This window comes from Oxyura jamaicensis, chromosome 17, assembly GCF_011077185.1.
Source record: "Oxyura jamaicensis isolate SHBP4307 breed ruddy duck chromosome 17, BPBGC_Ojam_1.0, whole genome shotgun sequence".
In the NCBI taxonomy this organism is placed as follows: Eukaryota; Metazoa; Chordata; class Aves; order Anseriformes; family Anatidae; genus Oxyura; species Oxyura jamaicensis.
This window is the reverse complement of record NC_048909.1, coordinates 7,396,838-7,418,727: the sequence shown is the minus strand read 5'-3', so window position 1 is coordinate 7,418,727 and position 21,890 is coordinate 7,396,838. Positions and strand designations below refer to the sequence as shown.

The 21,890-nt window shown below is 41.5% G+C and overlaps 1 protein-coding gene across 3 annotated transcripts in view; it reads left to right on the top strand.

Moving 5' to 3' along the window:
- Window positions 1–87: 87 nt before the first annotated feature.
- TSC1 (TSC complex subunit 1) overlaps window positions 88–21,890 on the top strand; it is a 28,102-nt gene continuing 6,299 nt past the window's right edge. For 2 of the 3 annotated variants that reach the window (XM_035341751.1, XM_035341750.1), the window contains exons 1-18: window positions 88–187; window positions 7,164–7,226; window positions 8,271–8,444; window positions 9,323–9,426; window positions 10,019–10,171; window positions 11,787–11,931; window positions 12,258–12,412; window positions 12,724–12,797; window positions 14,244–14,422; window positions 14,875–14,984; window positions 15,221–15,344; window positions 15,724–15,836; window positions 16,097–16,169; window positions 17,504–17,602; window positions 18,815–19,385; window positions 20,100–20,143; window positions 20,837–21,003; window positions 21,558–21,740. In XM_035341751.1, the coding sequence (XP_035197642.1) occupies window positions 8,339–8,444; window positions 9,323–9,426; window positions 10,019–10,171; window positions 11,787–11,931; window positions 12,258–12,412; window positions 12,724–12,797; window positions 14,244–14,422; window positions 14,875–14,984; window positions 15,221–15,344; window positions 15,724–15,836; window positions 16,097–16,169; window positions 17,504–17,602; window positions 18,815–19,385; window positions 20,100–20,143; window positions 20,837–21,003; window positions 21,558–21,740 (2,400 nt within the window). In that variant the 5' untranslated portion in view covers window positions 88–187; window positions 7,164–7,226; window positions 8,271–8,338. The remainder of the gene's footprint in view (window positions 188–7,163; window positions 7,227–8,270; window positions 8,445–9,322; window positions 9,427–10,018; window positions 10,172–11,786; window positions 11,932–12,257; window positions 12,413–12,723; window positions 12,798–14,243; window positions 14,423–14,874; window positions 14,985–15,220; window positions 15,345–15,723; window positions 15,837–16,096; window positions 16,170–17,503; window positions 17,603–18,814; window positions 19,386–20,099; window positions 20,144–20,836; window positions 21,004–21,557; window positions 21,741–21,890) is intronic. The other variant, XM_035341752.1, reaches the window with a different exon arrangement.

Below are 21,890 nucleotides of genomic sequence, written 5' to 3'. Positions count from 1 at the left end.
ACGGTCCTGGAGAGGAGCAGCGGCTTGGGGGCGGCGCGGGACTACTTCGCTCCGCGGAGGGATTCGAGCAGCGAGCCGCCCGGTGACTGGTTGGGAGGGGGGAGGGGGAGGCAGGGCCAAGATGGCGGCGCCCTGCGGGCCGGAGGAGGCCTGAGGGGGGGAGCGGCGGCGGGCGGCAGGGGCTGAGGTGAGCGCCTGGCCGCCTCCTGCCCCCGCGGCAGGGCGGCGATGGGGGGCACGGGAACGGGGGCGGGGGAGCGGGGACGGAACGGGACGGGGCTGGGGGTGGGGCGGGAGCCTGGGCAGGGGGCGCGCCGTTCCCCCTATGCCCCCCGTCAGTCTGCCCCCCGTCACGTCTCTCAGCCCTTCTCTGCCATCGCCCCCTCAGCCTTGGGCGCTGGGCAGGGGCCGTGCCCCCGGCCCGTAGCGCTGAGGAGCGGGCTCTGGGCTCGCCCCCCAATTCCCCCCCGGCCCGCTGAGGGGGGCCGGGTGCTGAGGCGGCCCCAGGGTGCCCCGTCCCGGGCAGGCAGCCGCCGGTCCTCCCGCTGCCCGCCGGGGCTGATCGGTTTTCCTCGCTTCGTAGGTACTCAGCGTGAAGCCAGGGGGTTGTTTACTTGTTCACGAAGACCTTTTGTCACCGAGAAGTTGGAAGGGTGCAGCTGGGAAGTTTTCGCTCCTTGGCAGGCAGGCAGGCGGTCGTGGTGCTGCCTGTTTAGTCCGTGCTTCTCTTCCCCCTCTCCCTTTTAGTTTAATGAGCCTTTTACAAGGCAGTCAGTGAAAAACACATGCCTTAAAGGAGTATGTGATTCAAAACCCACAGAAACGGGGATCAGCCTTTGTCTGCAGAACTGTTTCCAGAGCTGCTTTTTGCACAGAACCTTCCAGTGGACACAGAAGGGTTTCGATGTATGCTCTGGTTGTGTAGTTTCCCAATGCTGCCTTCTTGGCAAGGTGTTAGAAATCCATCATACCTGAAGCACTGCTGAAGTGATCCCATGAGATAGGAGAAGACTTTCCTCAGTTTATGTGTATGAATAGCAGAGAACTGGCAACTGAATATTTGAAAGCCCAGAGTCCTAATAATCAGTGCAGGCTTTGGGAATGCATCTGTCCGAAGTTGATTTTACATTGCTCAGCAGCAGTAAGGCACCGGATCTGCTTGCTTATCAGAACGAGCTAAGTTATGTTTAAGCTTATAACCAAGGATTTCAAATCCCTTACTCTGTTTAAACAAACAAAGCAGAAAGCAAACAACAAAAAAAAACACCCCATCTCTTCTGTTTTTTAGTTAACAGCCTCATCAACCATAGATTAAATTGTATTTACGTGGGGTGATACCGACTTACTCAGATGAAAATACAGTCAGAATATCTAATGTGTCATGAGATAGGCTTTAATTAAAATGATTTTATCTTTGGCTGTTTTTCAATCTCAGCTGCCTGACTCTGTTACCTGAGAGTTTACTCTTAGGGTGACTAATAAAAAACAGCGTTATTAAAAGGTTCTCGAGTGGGGTGTACTGCCCAAGTGCAGATGTGCCGGTGTTTGGAACAAGCAAGTTATGTTCAGTAACTTTCTAATTTAATGCCGGCCCTGTGTAGAGCTGAACTGCTGGGACGTTGACTTGTACCGATCCCTGACATTCTTACAACTGGCAAACACCTTGTCGGGTCTGAAACAAGCTGGTGATGTGGTTATTAAAGTCAGTCTCTGTAAGAACGTAACAGCCTGCAAGATGCATGCACGCGTATCTTTGGAAAAGATATCTTCCTTGATAAACAGTCAAATAAATAGTCGATACCCTCTTTAGTGGTGGAAGCAAGGGAGAGGTACCAGATTCTATGGCATGTTGTAGCCACTTGTATATTTTTGAGAGAATATTTCAACTTAGGATCTCGGTATAGCATGTAGCTGCTGTATTTTCATGTAGTTTAATAAATGTGCTGAAGACAAGTAATAATGCCTGCTTTGTTAGCATAAGCACATTTTGGGGTATCGTGTTAAAACACTGAGCAAACTTCTTGAATCAGTGAACTGCCATCGCTTCGCTGGTATTACTCTTTTTTGGTTTTAATTTAAGCAAGTGACATCATCTGGTATGGTTCTGTGAGGTGTGCAACGCCTGCTTTAATTCTTGGCGTAGTTAAAATGACTGGACTGAGTGCACTTGTTGGTTTGCAGGGTTTCAAGGTTTATTGACTTGCAGCATAATTCTTGGAATTTGATTACAGGATTCTTTTGGTGGCAAGAAAAGAAGTGCTGCAGGGATTGAGGAGCCTCAGTCATTGTGTTGCTGTGAAATCTAGAGCTCTCCATTCACCTGTTCATAGCCTTAAAAAGATTCCTTCGTTTAATTTATTTTCCTCGCGTACAGTTAGTTAAATTGGCATTGAAAAATAGTGCTTGCTCTTATTTGCCATTAATATATATAATTGTGCAAAAGGAACCACCATAATCCCCTTTCAGGTTAGAAGCTGACTTGTTAGCGTGGCTGCTGCCGAAGGGTTAAGTGTTCAGCTCTGCTGTGTTTGGGCTTTTTTTCAGCATGCATTGCTTTTAAATAATCTTCCCTCTGACAGAAGTTTGATGGGTAGCAATTAGCGTAATGTATTGGCACAGCACACTTTCAAAAGAATCTTTAAAAACGCTGAATGTGATTCTCTCTTTTTATTTGAGGGTGTTGGTTTTTCTTTTTGTGATCTTCCTGCTTCAGTGAAGCACCTGTAACAAAGTACATGAGAGTGAGTGTACTAATGAATTACCTTATAAAATAATTACTGAGCTTAGGAGTGGGATCTTGTATCAGATCTTAAAATAACCAGAAAAATGCAGACTGCTACAAGAAGGCAGACACTCGGATGATTATAGATAAATTTATTGTATTGCCAGCTGTAATGATCCATCTGATCCGAGGCTTCAATTGATCAGGGCTGTTATTTTTAGGGGGTGAGAAGGGGTGTGATCGGCTGTGTACTGCCCTATTGCCACCACTGCTTTTTGTCCCTGCTGTCGGTTTTCACTCACTGCTTGTTTTCCCCAGGCACTGTCACTTCTGTGGCAGTAGCGTTTAGTTGTGAAGAAATTACAAGATCAGATATTTCTAGGAAACCTAAAACAGGCTCGAATGATGGTGTGTCAGATGGGAGGGAGGGAGGCTTAGCCTTTTATGACTGCGGAGCGTTTCAAAGTTTCGAACGTGAGGGGCTGCTTTCTTACCTGAATTTTCCTTCAAAAATCACGGTCACTGTAAAATTCTTCTCTCCTCATTCGTGGCCTCTCCCAAAGCAATACCTGTGGGCCTTGAATTGCCTGCAGGGGAAGTCAGATGGAAAAAATTAAGTCTTAAGGTCTGGCTTCGCTGCATGGCTGACAGCAGTGGTCTTACGTTGTTAAAATCCCCCTCTTCCCTCGTTGGTGGGGGTAAATAACCATTTCCGTGCACGTCCCAGATTTAACGTGTGATTAACAAAGAGGGATGAAATGCTGGTGCTGACCACACGCACGCTGCTCGTCCCCCCACCAAGTGCTTTGGGTGTCATTACAGAAATGCTGAGGACGTGGCGGAGCAATATGTGCGTGTGCTGAGTGTGCCCCCTCCTCCCCACCCCTCACCGAAGCATAACTGGCACTACCAGCTGCTTTTTCGTTTGGCTTGAGATAAAAATACACTGAACTGAAGAACATCTCTTGACAGAAATACTTAGAGAAGTCATAATCCTTTGAAATACTCCGGTATCTCATTCTCTGTTTAGCCAGTTCCAGTGAATATTTGTACAGTCTTCCCCTTTTTCTTGAGTTTGCAGCTTAACTGTATTGTGTTGTGGTTAGATTAGCTCCTGAAAATCTGTTTTTAAAAAACAAACAAACAAATTGGTTATTTGCTTCTTGGTTTCTCCTTGGATTCCTTTAAGCTGGCTCTGAAGTGTTTAAGTATTGGTACTTAAAGTCTATCCTTCAGTTAAATTTGGCTTTATAAAAGGTCTGGAATATAGGAATGAGAAGCTTGCTGTTGATGGTTGTATCTTCCAGTGAGACCAAAACGTTGCATTTTACAAGGTAATTAAATGTGTTGTTTTTTTTTTCAGTCTTTACTACTTAGTGCCTCGGATATTTCATATAAAACTAATAAAAATGTTAGCGAAGAGTCAGTGCCTCAACCTGCATGGAAATGGTACTTACTTTGTTCTAATCCTGGCAGTTTAAAGCGTGGCTGTGTGGATGTGGAAACTCTTCTAATAGGGGAACGATTGCAAGAGCCTGGGATGGAAGAATTAGAGATTCATCTTGTATACCGTGTGTTTGAGAAGAAAGACATGGCCGTGATGTGGTACTATAAAGGTTTCAGGGTGATCCTGTGCACCACAGATGTTACAGCAGTCCCAGCTGCAGAATACCATGGCTTTCAGCGATGATCTCAGTGCTTTACAAGAGAGTGGAAGTTCCCTGACTTGGCCTGTCCTGGGTTCCTTATCTACGGGATTTGAAAATCCCATCACAAATTACGGGGGGGATTATTCGTAAGTCACAGGTACCACAGCTCCTGGGAACTGCTCCATCTTCCAGAGCGCGGTGCCTTCATGTTGAAGTTCAGTGCCTGTTTGCATGTAAACTACTTATTCAGCTGTCTTTGCCTAAAAAGAAGAAGAAAAAACATGTGTCAGTGAAACACCATTGCTGGAATTTCCTGGTTTGTTCGTTTGTGCTGGGCATCGTGGTCCCAACAAGGTCAGAGGAGTCAGGGTTTCAAATCTGTTCCTCACAAATGACTTCAAAGGAAATCTTGGATCTGATTTGCCTTTTAAAAACGTGACTGCTTGTGCGTAGAGGGGTGACAACACTGCACTGTTCTTACGCGATTCCAGCAGCTAAGCGTGGTGTGTAATGACATGACTGTAATTCTGTCCCATATTCTGACCTAGCTCGGAATACTTTTAATATTTTGAATGCTGGCTTCTGGAGTGGAGATTGCTTCACTTCACGTGAAGCGTTTCGAGCACACAATTGTCTGATAGACGAGTTCATTTAGATTACGCTGGATTTATCGGCACGGGGTTACTTGAGCCACCTGGTTGAATTGGTCAGGGAGCTTGGGAAGTTACTCGTTACCTACACGTGTAGTTGCCATGAACCAAGGTTGCGTTGTCAGCCTCGCTTTTATCTCATCGTGGGGTTTGTGCGGGCCATCAGGCCAATAGTGTGAAGTTTGGAATCCTACCTGCTGAGCACTGAAACCTGCATTTTCCCCACCTGACTGCCAGCACGTTGCTGAAGCTGACAACCAAAGCCCAGCTTCTGTTGGCTGCGTGGCCGGGTTCCAATTTCACCATGCGATCGCTCCCCTCTGGCAATAGCAGAATGAGCGAAACCTGCTCTTGAGGTTTTTACTGGTGTCACGAAGATCGGCCCCAAACCTAACAGCAGACCTAGAGGAAAATAAGGAATAAAAGCACTGGCTGTGGTGAGGAGTCCTTGATCCTGCGCATGGCAATTGCTTTGGCAGCGTGGTGGGGGATAAAGGAAGTACTGTTGACAAGGTCTGGATGGGGTAAACCAACAAAAACCAGAGACTGGTGTTTGTGCTGCTTTCATTCTTAAAACAGGTTTTGCTTGCAGCTGATTGGGGGTGTGGTCATGTATCTCTTTTGTTAATAAGGCTTTAGACAACTAACTCAGGCTGCTCAGAAGCTGGTGAATCTCTTGCTTAACCATAGCTGAGGCTGTAACCCGATGGAAACTGAGGCACCTTTGTTAGCAAGCCCTTTACAGGCTCAAAGGCAGCATTCTCAGAAATACACAGATTACTTGCAGGGAACTATATCCTGGTATGGCTCTGCACTGGTGCTCTGGGACTGTGTGCATTCAGGGTATCTGAATACAACTGGGATTTAATAAATTTAATATTAGAGTGGTTCGTAGAAACTAACAAAGCCTTGACTCACGAAAATGAGTATCAAAGTAGGAGGTTGACTCCTTAGGTTGCATGGGTGAGTGTCTTTAAACTTTTCTGAATGGATGGTTTTGCTCTTTGAACATTGTTTCCCCTCTCAACAGCCAGCTCTTTGAGGAAGAAGTTGAGGGTTGGAAGTCTGCACAATATAGAGTCAAAAAAATAACCCACAAAACCAGCAAATCCCACCCCGAATCTTTTTGGAAAGCAGACTGGAATCTGTTATGCATTTCAGTAAAAAGTGACTCTTCTCCCCACCCCCAGGTTTCCATTTTATTATCTTTAGTTGAAAGTCTTGCTTATAGTACCAGCCAGTTTTTAAGTCTGCAGTTTTTAAGGTCTTGCCAACACGGGATGCAAAAAGAAATGGCATTCAGCTCTTCCATTAGCAGACTCTGCTAGCTGCTCGGAGGGGAACAGAAATCTTATTTGGACTGCTCAGCTCTGCTCGTCGAAAATCGAGGCTGGTTTTGTGTTTTGGCACTGTGATTACTGAAACCCTTTAAGAAAGTTTGTTGCTATAGAAATGCCTGTGGTGTGTGTGGTGCTATGTTATCACCTTTGAATTTGCAATCAGTGCCAAATTAAGTAAGCTGATGGCTTGTGTCCCTAATAAAAGTGACCTTGGGCAGCTTCGCAACTAGGAAGTGGTATGTTGCAAATGACGAAGTTTGCTGGTAGACGGGTTAACTCCTGCCATCCAGGAACTCTGTCAAACGCGAGCTTTCAGGAAAATAATACATATATAAGTAATTAGAGCATTATCTCCTAAAATAGAACACCGATACGTGGTCCTTAGCTAATGTGTAACAGTGTTTTGACTGGAGACTGGAGACTTAGGGTAATTATTCCAGAGTCAGAATTTGGTATGATAAGAGAAGACGTGTGTGTGTGTGTGTGTGTAAGATTTTACTTACCATAAATAAAACTCTTTAGCAGCTTCTTAAGGTTCACAGTGCAAAGCTATAATCTTGTTGTGAAGGCCATCTAGTTTGAGGCCATTGCACAGCCTAACCTATGGACAATTCCAGAAAGGACAACTGTGCAACACTTCTTGGGGTTTTTCAATCTGAGGGCTGACTGTCCTTGTACAGGAGGTGCCTAGCTCTGCTGTTCTTGGTAAAGAATTTAACATTGTTCTGAATATACACGGTTTGGTAAGGAAGAGAAAATTTGTACCTTTTGTTAATCTGTTCCTGCTTTTTTTCTTTCTCAGTGATCATGAAAGGTGTGTGGTTGACAGCACTGCAGACAGAAGCTCAACGCATCCACAGAACAGGTGCGGTATATACAGTTGCAGTAAAAAACCTTTGCATGTAAACTTGGTCGTGTGTCAGTCCGTATAGGAAACGAAAAATATATGCTAGCTGGAAATAAGAGAAGAAACCCTTGCTAACAAAATTGGTGTGATGTGAAGCCAGATTCTTTCTGCTGCTTGGAAAGGTTCAGCATAGGATTCTCACAGGTGGAGACCAACTTGATTCATTTTGTGTTAGGTGTGATAACTGCGTCCTTCCCTCACTGCTACATGGAAGGAAGCCACCTGAAAAGCCCAACATGGTTTAGATTTACTCCTGCTTAGTACTCTGATGGTGACTAGAGTCATTTAATCTGCACAGTATTGCTTGTAGTAATCTATACAGCTTGTGCACTGTGGGGTTTTTAATATATAATGCACGAATTATACATGTGAAAATGAGGTATGTTGTGCTGCGAAGCTTGTAATTTAGTATGCACGGATGGCCAAGTAGCGGCAGCTGTAGTAACCCTAACTGAGTTTCTGAACAGCTGCAACTTGGCCGGATTGCAAATATTAAAGCCCGGATCTATTAGTATGCAATAATGGAAAGCCGAGGGCAGTGAATTTCTCATCTAGCCACAAGAGTGGAAAAGGATCTCGAGCTGCATATTTCTTCCAGAGTATAGGCTACTATGCAGAGTGCTTGAAAGGTTGGTTGAGGAGGAATTGCTGTAAGAAAATGAGAATGGAGTGAATCCAGGGAGCTGTTTGCATTTTATTCAAAACTTTAGTTTTAGTTGACTTACCTGGAGAGCAAATAAAAAAAAATAAAATAAACCTCCTGAAACAGAACGGTCTGACAGTCCCCAGTCTGTGTACACTATCCAAGGTCTTCCATTTGACAGATTAATGTCTTAAACGTTTTCTCTCACAGCTTTTATTGCAGGTGTGTAAGTTCTAGCAATCCTTTCAGTGTAAAACCATTAAATGGGCAATACTGCAGAAAAGAAATAGGGAAACAAGAAATCTAAGATAGAAAGGAAAAAAGGAAAGCTCATTTATCTGTTCTCTCTTCGCTCCTAGTCTGGTAGAGGCACCGATGAGGAACTTCCTGAAATTTTAACCTCCACATTCACGTTAGTACATGCATCATGGCACAACAAGGAAATGTTGGTGAGCTCCTCTCAATGCTGGATTCTCCAATTCTGGGTGTCCTGGAAGATATAACAGCTGCGTTCAAAGATAATCTCATTTGTGGTATGTATCCTTAAAAGTAATTGGAGGTAGGGTTTTGCTTCTCTACCAGCAAAGGTAGAATAATGCGAGGGTGTTCTCTATCAAATACACTCCTTTGCAAATGTGACTTGAAGGAAGCTCTTAATATTTGGGACTTAAATTGCTTTAAGGGTTGAAGGTTCTCTTCAGTCTGTTTTGCTTAATGGCGTGTCTCTTGGAAGGTTGTTAAATAATTGTTAAAATGCAGTTATAAAATGATTGGATTTTTCTTGGGCATAACCTCAGGTTGTGGGCTGATGACGCTTTCTTTGTCAAGTGTAAAAAGAATTGGGTGTCATGCACATTATGGGAACTAGAGGGATTTTGCTTGTTCAGAACAAACAAATAAAAAACCTGACCCCAAACAAAACTTCAGACGCAGACTTTCTTTAAAGAATGCTCTCTGCTACTAAGGCATCTCTTATGTTGATGGAGCCTTTTCGGAGAATGAGAGCATTGTTAATCTCCTTATCCCTGAGGTCGTTCTTTATGCTGAAGGGAGAGAATATAAAATTGCTCCTGAACTCTTTGCCTCTGCTGGGTAGAACACTCTTGCAGTTAGGTACATCTTGGTTTTTAAGGTTAGGCAGTGCCGCAGTAATTGTTCTTCATTTAAACAACAAAACAAATGAAAAAACACTGGTTACTTTCCTACTGAGCTCAATGTAACTGCTTGAATGGTCATGAACTAGTGAACGTAGCTGAGAGGTCTCATTTTCTTAAAGGTCTGAAACAGTAGGTACTGGTTTGTTATAAATTGTGCAATAGTTGTCATAGTTGAGCAACATTTCTGGAATAAATGCTTCATTTTTAGTATATTGAGAATGTGTTTTTTTTTCTTGTTGCAAACAAACTGATAGACCGTGGGCCTATGCTTGTGAACAACCTGGTAGACTATTACTTGGAAACCAATTCTCAGCAAGCACTGCATATACTGTCCACACTACAAGAGCCTCATGACAAGGTAAAAAAAATGTATATACAAAAAAATACTGCTATTAATTATGGCAAACTTTAGCGTGGTAATTAAGGAAGCCTTTCACTAGCATCTGTTAATATTCTGCTTTTGCACTTGTGATATGTAACTACCTTGTTGTAGACATGTAGTATCTGTGTAGCAAAAGTAAGGTTTTCATTTTTTTAATCTTTAAAATATTCCATTTCATGGGTTGTTTGAACTGGCCTGGTTACCAAAGAACCTCTACAATTTGATTTTTTTTGAGGAATAATGTTGGTTCTTTGCATTGCTGCTGCTGCTTTTAGCCTGAAACAATTGGGGTATTTTTAGAGCAGGTAACCGTTTTTAAATATATTGAGAGAATGGCACTAGAAACTTATACTTTGCTTGACCAGATTTTTCATATTTGGATCCTGTGTATTTGTAAAATGCCCTTAGTTTCTACAACTGACAATAGCAAACTGGTGAATATAGATTATATATATATATATATATATATAGGTGAAGTATATTCATATATATATATATATATGAGTGATGTATATTCTTTTTCATCAAACAAAACTTCCCTTTTTCTACCACTCTAAAATCCTCTCAGCACCTTCTGGACAAAATTAATGAATATATGGGCAAAGCTGCTACCCGTTTACCCATTCTCTCTCTACTGGGACATGTGATAAGACGACAACCATCTTGGAAACATAAGCTTTCTCAAGCACCTCTCCTACTTTCATTACTTAAATGTCTCAAGGTAAGAACTGTGTCGCTGTTGTCCATTAAAACACTTGTACACTTGAAGTAAGCATACGTACTTGTAATGCAAGGCACTTATTTTCTGTTTTGATGTCATTATTTAAGCTATGAGTAGAGAGGAAATGTTGGTTAAAATACAGAGGCACGCTGGCAAAATTGCAACTGAATACTCTGTGCTGCTCCTCTTATTACTGACAATCCTGTCTCTAAAAGCATCTTGCACTGTATAATGTTGAGTTAGGGATGTTTAAAGTTCAATATAACCTTTCAAAAAGAAGTCAAAGACCAAGAGCCATTGGTGAAGTTGATGGATACCTTGAACGTGAATTTATTGAGACGTTAATTGACTTCCATTAGTGCATTCTGAACTGCTTGCATGTATGAAGGTATACGCCACTCCATCTGCAGTGCAGTTGAGCCATACAGCAGACTATTCATGGTGAAATTATCTTTGAATTAGTAGACTTTCAGTGGCTGCAGACATGCTGGAGTATAAAGAGGTGTCTGTCTGGAGTGTAAGGAGGTTGGGAAGGCCATGGAACATGCTGTGAAAGGTTGTTTCATAGGGGGAGAATAGAGGAGGCAGAAGAAGAAAAATCCGTAACATTGACTATCCCATCAGCCTGGGTAGCTCTTGGGACCAGCTAAGTAGAATCTGGCTACAGGCTTACCTGTGCTGTTCATGCCCCTCTCCTGGCAAAGCAGAGGAACTACTGAGGAAAACATACATTGAACTGGGGAAGCAAGTAGGGGCTCTCCTGGGAAAGAGTTTGAACATATCCTGTGTTCTTTATTACTGTTTCATCTAGCTAAAGATTTTTGCTGCCATACCCCTTTCTCTCAGTGTAAGCCATGGGGTTCTGAGTGTTTGAGTTACCACTTTATGAAATACTTTAGCAGCCAGAGTCATCAACCAGGCATCGTTTACACTTGCATGCCATACAGCAATGCCTCCCTCAAGTCTCAGTGTTTTAACAGCACTAAGGGTTTTTTTGGTGCACATTTAAGTCTCTGAAGCTGAGAAAAGATAGCTTTTAATTTAGTGAAGATTTAAAAGACCAAATATTATATTTTATAATTTGTCATGTTAATCATCCTGAAAACTTGATGTGACAATGTGACAGGTGACTTGTTTGCAAGATGCACAAAGGTAAGTTTGTATGAATTTAAATTCAGTAGATAATCTTCTGACCTTTGTGTTGGTAATTGACCAACATCCTTGAATATCCTGATCAGATTTGCAGTTTGTTACCCTCTGAATGCTGTGTGTGCTTGGCTCTGTGGAGTATGAAATGCAGTACATAAGATGCTTCACATACCAGTAATACTTTTTTTTCCTACTTAATTGTTGGAACTGTGCTGATGTTCCCTTTTTAAGTCAAGTCTTTTTTACAGAAAAGCAGGAGGCAAATGACAGGACAGGAGCAAGAATCTAAAATCTTTTTCTTAGATTTATTCTGGATGAAAGTAACTTTGGTTCATTAAGATATGGTAGGTTTCAGAGCAGAGAACTTTTTCCATTTTGATGATTTCAGTGCTTGCTTCATCCTTGGAAAAATTAAGTTAAACTCTCTTGTAACTGACTAATGCAAGTTTTTTTTCCCTTCTTGCAGACTGACACAGATGTAGTAGTACTCACCACAGGCGTCCTAGTGCTAATAACCATGTTGCCAATGATTCCTCAGTCTGGCAAACAGTACCTTCATGATTTCTTTGGTATCTTTGGGCGTCTCTCAGCCTGGTGCTTGCAGAATCCAGGTGAGGTTTCGGCTTTGTTGCATGCAGTTCTGGTGTAGCAGTATCACTGAGACTCTTACACAGCTGACGAGCACATTCTTTTGTGAGACTCTTAAAGGTCTGAGATTATTTAAATGCAGAAGATTATGTATTAAGATTACAAGCTTTTCTGTTCCTTTATAGTATTGGGCAGTGCTTCTTTGCTCAAAAGTTAGAAATCTCTTAGATTCTCTAGTGTGGTGCTGCTGTTACATGAAGTGGTACTGGACAGAAATGCTACCTTGCTTGCATTCTTAGAAGTCTTGTTCTTTTCTTCATTGTAGTGAAAAAGATTCTATTTTTTCCAGGTCACGTGGCAGAGATTTATCTTGTCCATCTTCATGCCAGTGTTTATGCTCTTTTTCATCGTCTTTACGGAATGTATCCTTGCAATTTTGTCTCCTTTCTGCGTTCTCACTACAGTATGAAGGAAAACTTGGAGACTTTTGAAGAGGTAGTGAAGGTAAAATGCTGCTCATCACTATTGTCTGAGACAAACTCATAGCTGTGTAAAGGCAGTTATGTGTCAAGTTAGTACAATGACTTTGATTTCACTGAGAGCTGCTCAACTGTATAGACAGGCTATTGAAGGACTGACATCTCATTTGGGAACAAGATCATCTCTTGAGGATGTGATGTTATGTGCTAGCTTTAAACATCTGTTAAATGCAAAATTCTGACCTACTGAGATCAGCAGGTTGCTCATCAGTTTTCTGTGTTTTAGCACAATCAGGAAAATGTTGTAATAATATTTTTTTTCTCCTACTCATCCAGCCAATGATGGAACATGTGCGAATTCATCCGGAATTAGTGACTGGATCTAAGGACCACGAACTGGACCCACGAAGGTATATATACATTCTCTCTGCTATTAAGAAAATCAATAAGCGAGAGGATTTTAGCTGAGTTGTTTCAGAAGGCTTACAGCATAAACTTTTCTATCAACAACAGCGTGTGCCAGTGGTGTTTCACCATCCATTTTCATAGGTACACCAGGTAAATGCATAGAATTTCTTCATCCAAGCTTACAGCTGGATGAATAAGCATCATCTTTTGTGAAGGGCCATTAACAATGAATTTGGGGTTCTAAATTCATGTTGTGTCTGGAATAGAATCTGTCTTTTACTTAACAATTTACTTTCTTAACTTTACAACATAACAATGAAACGTTCTCATAAAATTCTAAAAAACTTTGCTTATAGTAAGTAAAGAGAAACTACCACTGTTGACCTGCTTCATTGGCATAAGGTTTGGGTCACATCTTTGGTTTTTTGAAGTACTTGGTGGGATTTGTGAAAACGGCTTCAGTGTGTCTTGTTTTGGTACCTAGATATTGGTTCAGTTAACAGATCAATTCTTTTAACAGGTATGTTTTAACATCAGTTGTATTAGTTTTCTTTAGAAATAGGCTCATTTGCCTGCAGCAGCACCACTTGCTGCTTTTCTCTTGTCTCCACAGGCCCAGCCACTGAAGAGGAGAAATTGACTCTTGTTGCTGCACAGTAGTGCTCTTGCCCTGCTTTTCAGAGCCACTAGGAAAACACTACTAAATGGGAACCTATTGAATATCACAATGCTCAGTTTTGCAGGCTTCTCTCAGACAGGGAGAATGGGTACGGAGGGAGGGTGGCGCCACTAAGGAGTTCAGTTGGCACAAAACTAACTGTTGAAGCCTTCTGATTTGGTATCTTTCACATATCTTACATTCAGAAGTGACTCAGCCTTTAATAGACAGCCTTCTGTGTTTTCTTTACAGTGAACTTCCATCCCCTGAAATATTGGACAGATCTAATATGTATGCTAACTTTAGTGAGGAAAAAAAAATCAGAATGAAGGAAGTAGTAATAATAAAAGACATTCCCAAAATTTAGGAGGAAAAACACAAACCTGAAACTGGCATTGCAGATGGTGATTGCTTAAATAGTATAATTCCCTCATTGCTGGCATTTCTAAATTTTGACCAACATCTGAGTCTAGCTGAGCTGATTTCTGCAGTTGCTGAAGCTCAGGATCAGCCAAGTCTTCATATGCTATTCCTCCTTTCCAGAGTGCTCCATGGCAGACCTTTATGGATCTCTGTGTCAAAGCTGTTTGTCTCCTATTTGAGACCCCATTTTATAAGTCATCTCGTTGCAATTTCTGTATGCTGCCTTGTTCCAGTTCTGGCTGGGAGTATGCAGGGCTGTCTGGAACAAATGAGCCATCCTATAAGCCAATTCCCGATATCTCCAGGAACCCTTGTTTGTAACAATAATTGACTAACTTACTCTTTTGGATCCAAAAACTGTCTGCAGGTGGAAAAGACTAGAAACTCATGATGTTGTGATAGAATGTGCCAAAATCTCCCTGGACCCTGCAGAAGCCTCGTATGAAGATGGCTATTACTCTGCATCTCGGAAACCCTGTACAAACTTAAAACATCATCAAACTGACCCCAGTGCCAGCCATTACATTGACACACAGAGCAGCTATGGTAAGATCTGCCTGATGGCTAATGAATACCCATTTCCTGGAAGAAAATGGGCCTTAGAGCAAAGAGGCATCTTATTATCTCACTTAAAGTCCAGTTTTTGGGCACTGGAAAACAAACTTTCATTTAAAACACATGTATATATATTTACTTATGCATGCGTGCTCTGATCATGCAGACATACAGAATGTTGACAAAGTTGCCTTCTCAGTGCCTCTGCCTGCACTTCAAAACACCCAAACCAAACAAAACCAAAAGTTATAGTATGTAATATGTGCAATAGATATCTGGGGTTGGAAGAAAAGTTTCTTGTTTGCTTGCTATGGCTGCGTACATTGTGTATGCTGAATGGACTTGAAATGCTCTGCTTAAAAGCCTTTACTACTAGCTAGAAGAATCACTGATTTATATTTGATATGTATGATACTTCTAATTTATGTTTTTTAAACTTTCAGGGACTTCGACCCCGTATTCCACTCCTCGGCTAACACTATCACAAATGCCAGGGCAGCTACCTCAGATTCTGAGCCCACAGTCAATACAGCTGTCAGCTGAGCCACAGCAGGTAAAGCAGGTTACACGCAGCATGCACTCAATGCTTTGCACTTCGCTTGTATTTTCTAGTGACAATTCCCCAAAATCATGTTTCTGAGAAGTACTGAATTCTTCAGACTTTTGCGTGTATTTCAGATTTATTCCCATCTGGTTTCCTATATCAGAGCGTGGATGTGGATGTTTCACAGTGCACACATTCTTTTTCTGAGCTTCGCTGATTTGTGTTTGTGTTTTGTTTTTGCATAGGTTACCATCTGGAGTCCTTCTGCAGTTTGTGGTATGACCACTCCACCAACCTCCCCTGGAATTGTCCCATCAGAATCATCCCAGTCTTCATCGCAACCTTACAGCAAAGCTTTTGGCACATCTGGTACATGCTGCATTTTTGAATTAGGCCTTAAAGATTTATTAAAATAGAAATTCTGGCTGTAAATTTTGCTGTCAGCTTCTTAAATGGGGTTGCAGCACTCTGCTGTCTGATAGGTTTAAGTCATTACTTCTGTGAACGGAGTACCTGGTCAGCCAGAGTAGTACTAATGCAAACACTGGGACAAATTGCAATGAATTCAGTGCCAAAGTCTGAAACAGGCCCATTGGATACTGTGTCTTTATCTCAGTAGAGTGTGGAAAGAGATTTAAGAAGTAAATGGCTGAGATACTGTTTAAACATACAGTTCTTCACATATAATGTTCAACTGAAAGGAGGAAATGGGAACCTTGCTGAAGGAACTTTTGCTCCCCCTTTTCAGCAGGGGGTAAAGGAACGCCTTTGGGAACGCCAGCCACATCTCCTCCGCCCAGCACTTCAGATGACTTTGTGCATGTTTCACTTCCTTCAGCTGCTGCCACACCTCCTAAAAAGGTACAACAAAATTCTTCTGCCAAATAAATGTGACTTTTCGTTCATTTGCTGTATGTGCAATGACCATAATAGAGGAAAATCAGAGTAACAGACTTAGTGTTGCATTTTATTGTGGAACCTCATTTTCTTCTGAGGTTAGACTACTTTTACCATTTCCAATTATATGGTTTTTGTGTAAATTTTCTTTCTATGAAACAGTCCAAGAGGTTGTTTCGAACAGCTGTCTGATGCAAAGAATATGTATGTGTGTTTTTTTCCAGGAGGACAAATCAGAGTCTGGGAGGCCTTTATTGTACCGACAACAAAATGTCATAAACAGCGATAAATCATTGGGTAAACTCCACTTTCCCTATTTTCAATAACTTATTTTAAACAAATCTGTTTTTATTGACATGTTCCAACTGCCAAACACTTTTCCACAGGTTTTTCTGTTTTTTTCCCTGAGTTCTTCATAGTTCCAGGATCCTGCCTTAAACTGTGATTCAACTTAAAACCTTCCCATGATGCTTTTGATTTCATTTTAACTAGTCACCTTCAGAAGTAGCCTGCAGTTTTTTTTGTTTTTTTTTAACTGGCCTATTTGCCCTCTTACACATATTTAAATTTAAATATGCAGATCAACACTGAATTCTGGAAAATGATTTTTTTTAAAGCTGATGCTTTGAGGGTGAATTTTTTTAGAAGCAACAAGTTGTACTTGAAGTTTTTACTTGAACAAATTATGTCACATGTGCAGCCTTACAATTTGATCCAGACGTGAGGATAGATATGCTTCCTTTAAAGGCTTTTGGAAAAACTTTGCTATCCACAATTGTATTGCTGTACTTGAACTGTTTTTTAAAGTCCTGTGGAATAATGAAAGCAACAGTGGATGGTTGAGGAACTCAACTTCTAATAGGTAAATCTAGATTCCCTTTTCCATATTCTGTCATCTACACCTGTGACAGCTGTAGAAAGGGATTTGGGCACTGTTTGAAACCGCTATACTGTGCATCTTCACTGTCCTCAAGGTGGAGAGATGGTAGTGAAACTTAAGCGGGTTTTCCCTGCTGAAGTGTTACAGCAACACTGGAATCTGAACTTCCTGAATTACAAGATCAGGCTAGGTTTTCCAATGGGTTCTTGATCTGTTCCTGAGCTGTGAGCATGAGGTTTCTATCCTGCATGCTTTTGTGTGTGTATCCCTGGCAGCTGTCTCAGCGTTTTGATCAGTAGTCGCATACTGACAAGTTTGTATTACATCGGCTTACTACACCTCCTCTTTGGGGTGTGGGGGGTAAGAATTGTGTCCTTGAGTAGCCAAATCAGAAGCTGAGATGGAGTTTAAAGCTAACATAGAAGCACAGTTGACACACTACATATTGGCTGCTTTTTTGTTTATTTAATGGGTTCAGTTGCAGACAACACATCCTTACTTGTAGAGGAGGCCACCTACACTTGTTGTGCAGTAGCAAATGTTAAGTTTACAAAATTACACTTCTGGATTGGGACAAACATGTGACTAATCTCGGAACTGGTTTCCACAGGAACAGATGCTTCCTCGAAAGAGGAAAGAGGGACACATTTAATCTAAGGCCCTTACAGCAGTATAAGGCTCTTGTTTTGTGCTGTAATAAGGCTGGACAAAACAGCATCTATAAAACTAACTTTTCTTTCCTCTTTTTCAGACACACCTGGTAGTAAAAGTTCAGTAACCTTAAGTGATCTTCCAGAGTTTTTAGGTGGTTTGTCTTTTGAAGATAGTGCTGAAAAGGACAGAGAGGAAGGTAATTTCTGTTATCTTTCTATACATCTTAGCTAAGGAAATGTTTTTAATGTTGAAATATAAGATTCGTGGCTTGTGCTTGATTGTTTTGCCTTATATCGCTGCTGTTCTCAGTACTCTCTAGGGTAACTTTCATATATTTAAATCCCTTCTGTGTGAGCTTTGCCATTAATTAATTTTAAACGTGTCATTTCTGGGCCTACGATATGGGAATTCTTGTTGCAACCTGCTTTATTCCTTTGAAAAGTTGCCCAATGCTGAAGACTAGTACCCAGAACTCAGACTTGTTCCCCTAAGTAAAAAATCTCAAATCTTTTTTTATTAGAGAGCAGCTGACTGGGATGAGAGAACTTAGTAATGCTGGTATTTATTTTAGGAACAAACAGATCTATAGGAGAATGAGTAAATCTGTGGTGATTAGGTAGTTTAATAACATTTGTTCTCACTATAAGGCAACTTCAGTCCTATTTAAAGAATCCCTACAGAACTCTATTTAAAAAATAAATCCTGTTTTGAGAGCTTCAGTGAGATAGTTGTGTATTTGTCCTTAAACTCTTAATGTGTTTTTTTTTTTCAGGATGTCATTGATTGGTATTACAGAAATAGGGCACAATTACTCATTTTTTTCCATGTTTAGAATAGGTCTGCATTGTCTTTAAATAATACAATCTTTTCTAATGCAAGTGTTTTTCATAAAGTTTTTCTTAAATAGTCAAAACAGTAAAGTTTGTAAACTTAATCTTCTTCAGAAGACTAGAGTGGATATGGTCCTGATGTAAAAGAATAATAAAAAGCAAACTCTAGAAGAAGATATTTTAGCTGCTGTAATTCTATCTTACCTTCAAGGTGAGATTTTTATTTTTTAAGGCTCACTTACATTGTTAACGCTAGGATTTTAGTCTTTGGGAAAATGCTTTAAGTTGACCAATTCAAGAACTAGAGCTACTTAAAGCAAGCGAATCACTCTTCTGTCATAGAACCGTGAGTTAGCTTGCACTCCTCGGTTCTGAAGCATGGCCTGGTTCTAATTTTACTTCAGGACATCTTGCAGGACTTTTTCCCTAGCTACATTGAGACGTCCAAGCATGTGTAAGGTAAATGGATGCCTAAGGGTGCTACGAGAACTGGTTAGGGTACAGGAAGAAATACACTGTCCAGAAACTGTGTGTTAAGCTGACTTAACTAATTGTGCACCCACTTGCCTTCTTCTCAGATGCAATATCTAAAGAGATCTCTGAGATCACAACTGATGCTGAACACATGGTGCCTAGAGGAGGATTTGACTCTCCGTTTTACCGCACAAATGAAAGTCTGTCAAGCTCTCAGAAGAAGACCCAATCAGCAGTCTCCAGTGTTCAGGGACACGGTCCGACCTCTGAGCCTTTAACATCTTCTCTGGACAAGCCTGGGCCTGAGAGCGCGCGGGAAACACCCAAACAAACGTTTACTCCCATAGACAAGCCCTGCGGAGGCTCTGGTGAAAGCCCTGCTGGTAACAGGGAAGGAACCTCTGGGGAGACAAGTATTCTCACTCCCAGCCCTTGCAAAGTACCAGCACAAAGAAGAGTGCTGTTTGGGAGTGGGCAGCCTCCCCTGTACGAGCACCTTTTTGAGGTTGCATTACCAAAGACTGCCTACCTCTTTGTTGGCAAGAAGACTGAGGAGCTGCTAAAGAAAGTCAAGGGAACCCAGGATGAAGACTGCATGGCCTCTACTTCTCCTGTGGAAGTACTGGACAGACTGATACAGCAAGGGGCGGACGCACACACTAAGGAGCTGAACAAGTAGGTGACTGAAAGTCTTACCTTGCAAACTTCCTTGTTAAGACTCCTGTGCTGGCTTTATTTTAATAGCTGTGAATGGAAAACAGGTGGGTTAGGAAACCGAAATGAAAAATGTATTCTGTGAAACATTACTGTTAGGAGGTTTGGGTGGAGAATTTTTGTTTCTGTTGTTAACTAGTTTACTATAAAAATAGGTCTGTGCCCTTAGAACGATTTCTGCCGTTAGTAACAGAGCTTGGGGTGAAGAAGTAGGGCTGCTAGGTGTGTTACCACACCACTGCTGGAGAGATTTTCTGACTTTATCAGGTTAAAGTCCTCCACTAGGTGCTCAAAAGCAACTGTAGAGTCCCAGGGGAGACCGACACTCTCTAATACAGATAATGCGAAGAACTGGAGAACCAGATTTAAAGGCTAGGTGCATCTGCTGCACTCCTTTTTCTCTCATTCCCATGTACTCCACTTTGTCCTTATGCTGTTTTCTGTACCTGAGAGAATTTTTCTTGCTAACTTCCAAGAAATTCTGTCCTCCTTTACCATCTGCCCTTGCAACCTGCTTCTTGCACAATTCCTCCTTATTCTCTTCATACCGATTGACCACAATTGTACTTCTATTAGGCTGTAAGCTCCTTTGAGGTGGGGTTTCCATTTTAAAGTGACTCGCACAGTGTCTGTGTATTTAAACTTAGTGGTTAATGCTACATTTTCATTTTTCAGATTGTCTCTGCCAAGCAAATCTGCTGACTGGACTCATTTTGGAGGTGAGGATGTTTCTTGTGTTTTGGCAATCTGTTATTCTATTATTAGACTTGCTTAAACAATGACCTGCTACTGTCATGTGCTTTTTTTTTCCTTTGCTAATGCTGCCGAAGGATGGTGCCTTCCTTCCATAAAGTCATGGCTTATCTGCTTAGCAGATGAGCATCTGTGTTCCAGTGTGACAAGATTTTTAGTGTGGGTTTTTTTTTGCCCCTCTTTGAAAAGTGAATACTGCCTTCCCCACAATTTTACAGATTGCCACTTCTGACCATTTAAGATCTGCCAGCCTTCTGAGTGATGCTAAGCCTGTTTTTTTGTAATAGAAGGAGCAATCCATCTGGAGCATGTATATGCTCTGGAGACAAAAACAGCTTTGTTTTTAATGCCTGCTGAAAGCATTTTTTCCTGTGAGGTTTGTGTAATACAGGGGAATAAACACAGGATTAGAAACTTGCCTGTTAAAACTGTAGTCGCCTGCCACTTGTTTGAAACAGACTTGTGATTAACCATTATTTTTTTGGTTTCTTTGGGAAAAAATGTTTTAAAAATTTTGTGTTTTAATTCAAATGGAACAGACAAATTTTTAAGCTGTAATTTCAAAGAAATCTAACTTGTGTACTTTAGAAAATATTTCCCAGGTGTGGAACATGGATGGTACACTTCAGTAACCTCTCAGTCCTCTAACTCCTATCTAGGTTCTCCTCCTTCAGATGAGATTCACACCCTGCGTAACCAATTGCTTTTGCTGCACAACCAGTTACTGTATGAGCGCTTCAAAAGACAGCAACATGCCCTTCGGAACCGGCGGCTCTTGCGAAAAGTGATTAAAGCAACAGCACTGGAGGAACATAATGCTGCCATGGTGAGCAGGGACACAAATCTAGCAGTCATTTAAACACATCGGTGCTAACAAGGGTTAACTGTCTTGGCCAGCATCTTTCTGTACCACTTGATTGAAAAAGAAACCTAGTTTCTCACCTTATCAAGTCAGTGTTTTTGGAATGACCCAAGGATGAGTCGCATGCACCGTGATCGTTAAAACCAGTAGTTTCCATTTAACTGTAGGGGACTGAATCCATGGATGCCTCCATGCTTAACTCTTGCTGCCAGTTACCCTTGGGATAATGGTAAAGGTTCCACAGTTAGTGGAGTTACTTAGTGTTCCTCAGCCTAGGAGTAGAAAAGGAAAAACTTGGAAAACTCAAGTGTTCTTTTTAAGTTACTTACTATGATAAAATTCAATGTTACAAGTGCATCGAAGAATATCACAGTACCAATTTAGGCATGTTTCATTCTGTACCTCCATGTTATAGCTACTTCGATCTACAGTTTCACCTTAGCCTAGTGACTTAGGATAGATGTTCTACCTGATAAAACAGATGGCTTGCCTGACGCTTGCTATGGGGTTCTTAACAGAAAGACCAGCTGAAACTACAGGAAAAAGAAATCCAGGCCTTGAAACTGAGTCTGCAGAAAGAACAGGCCAGGTACCACCAGTTTCAGGAGGAACATGAAAATATAGTGTCTCAGCTTCACAGCCAAATCAGGCAGCTGCAACATGACCGGGAGGAATTCTACAACCAGAGCCAGGAATTGCAGGTATGAAGCAGACAGAACGCTGAACTAAATTATGTTGTCTCCTTACTGTGATTTTAAAAATAACCTTCCTGTTGACGTGGCATGAAATATCTAAGAGAAAGCTACATATCTCCATTAGAGATACTGTCCCAGTTCAGAGTAAGACAGTGC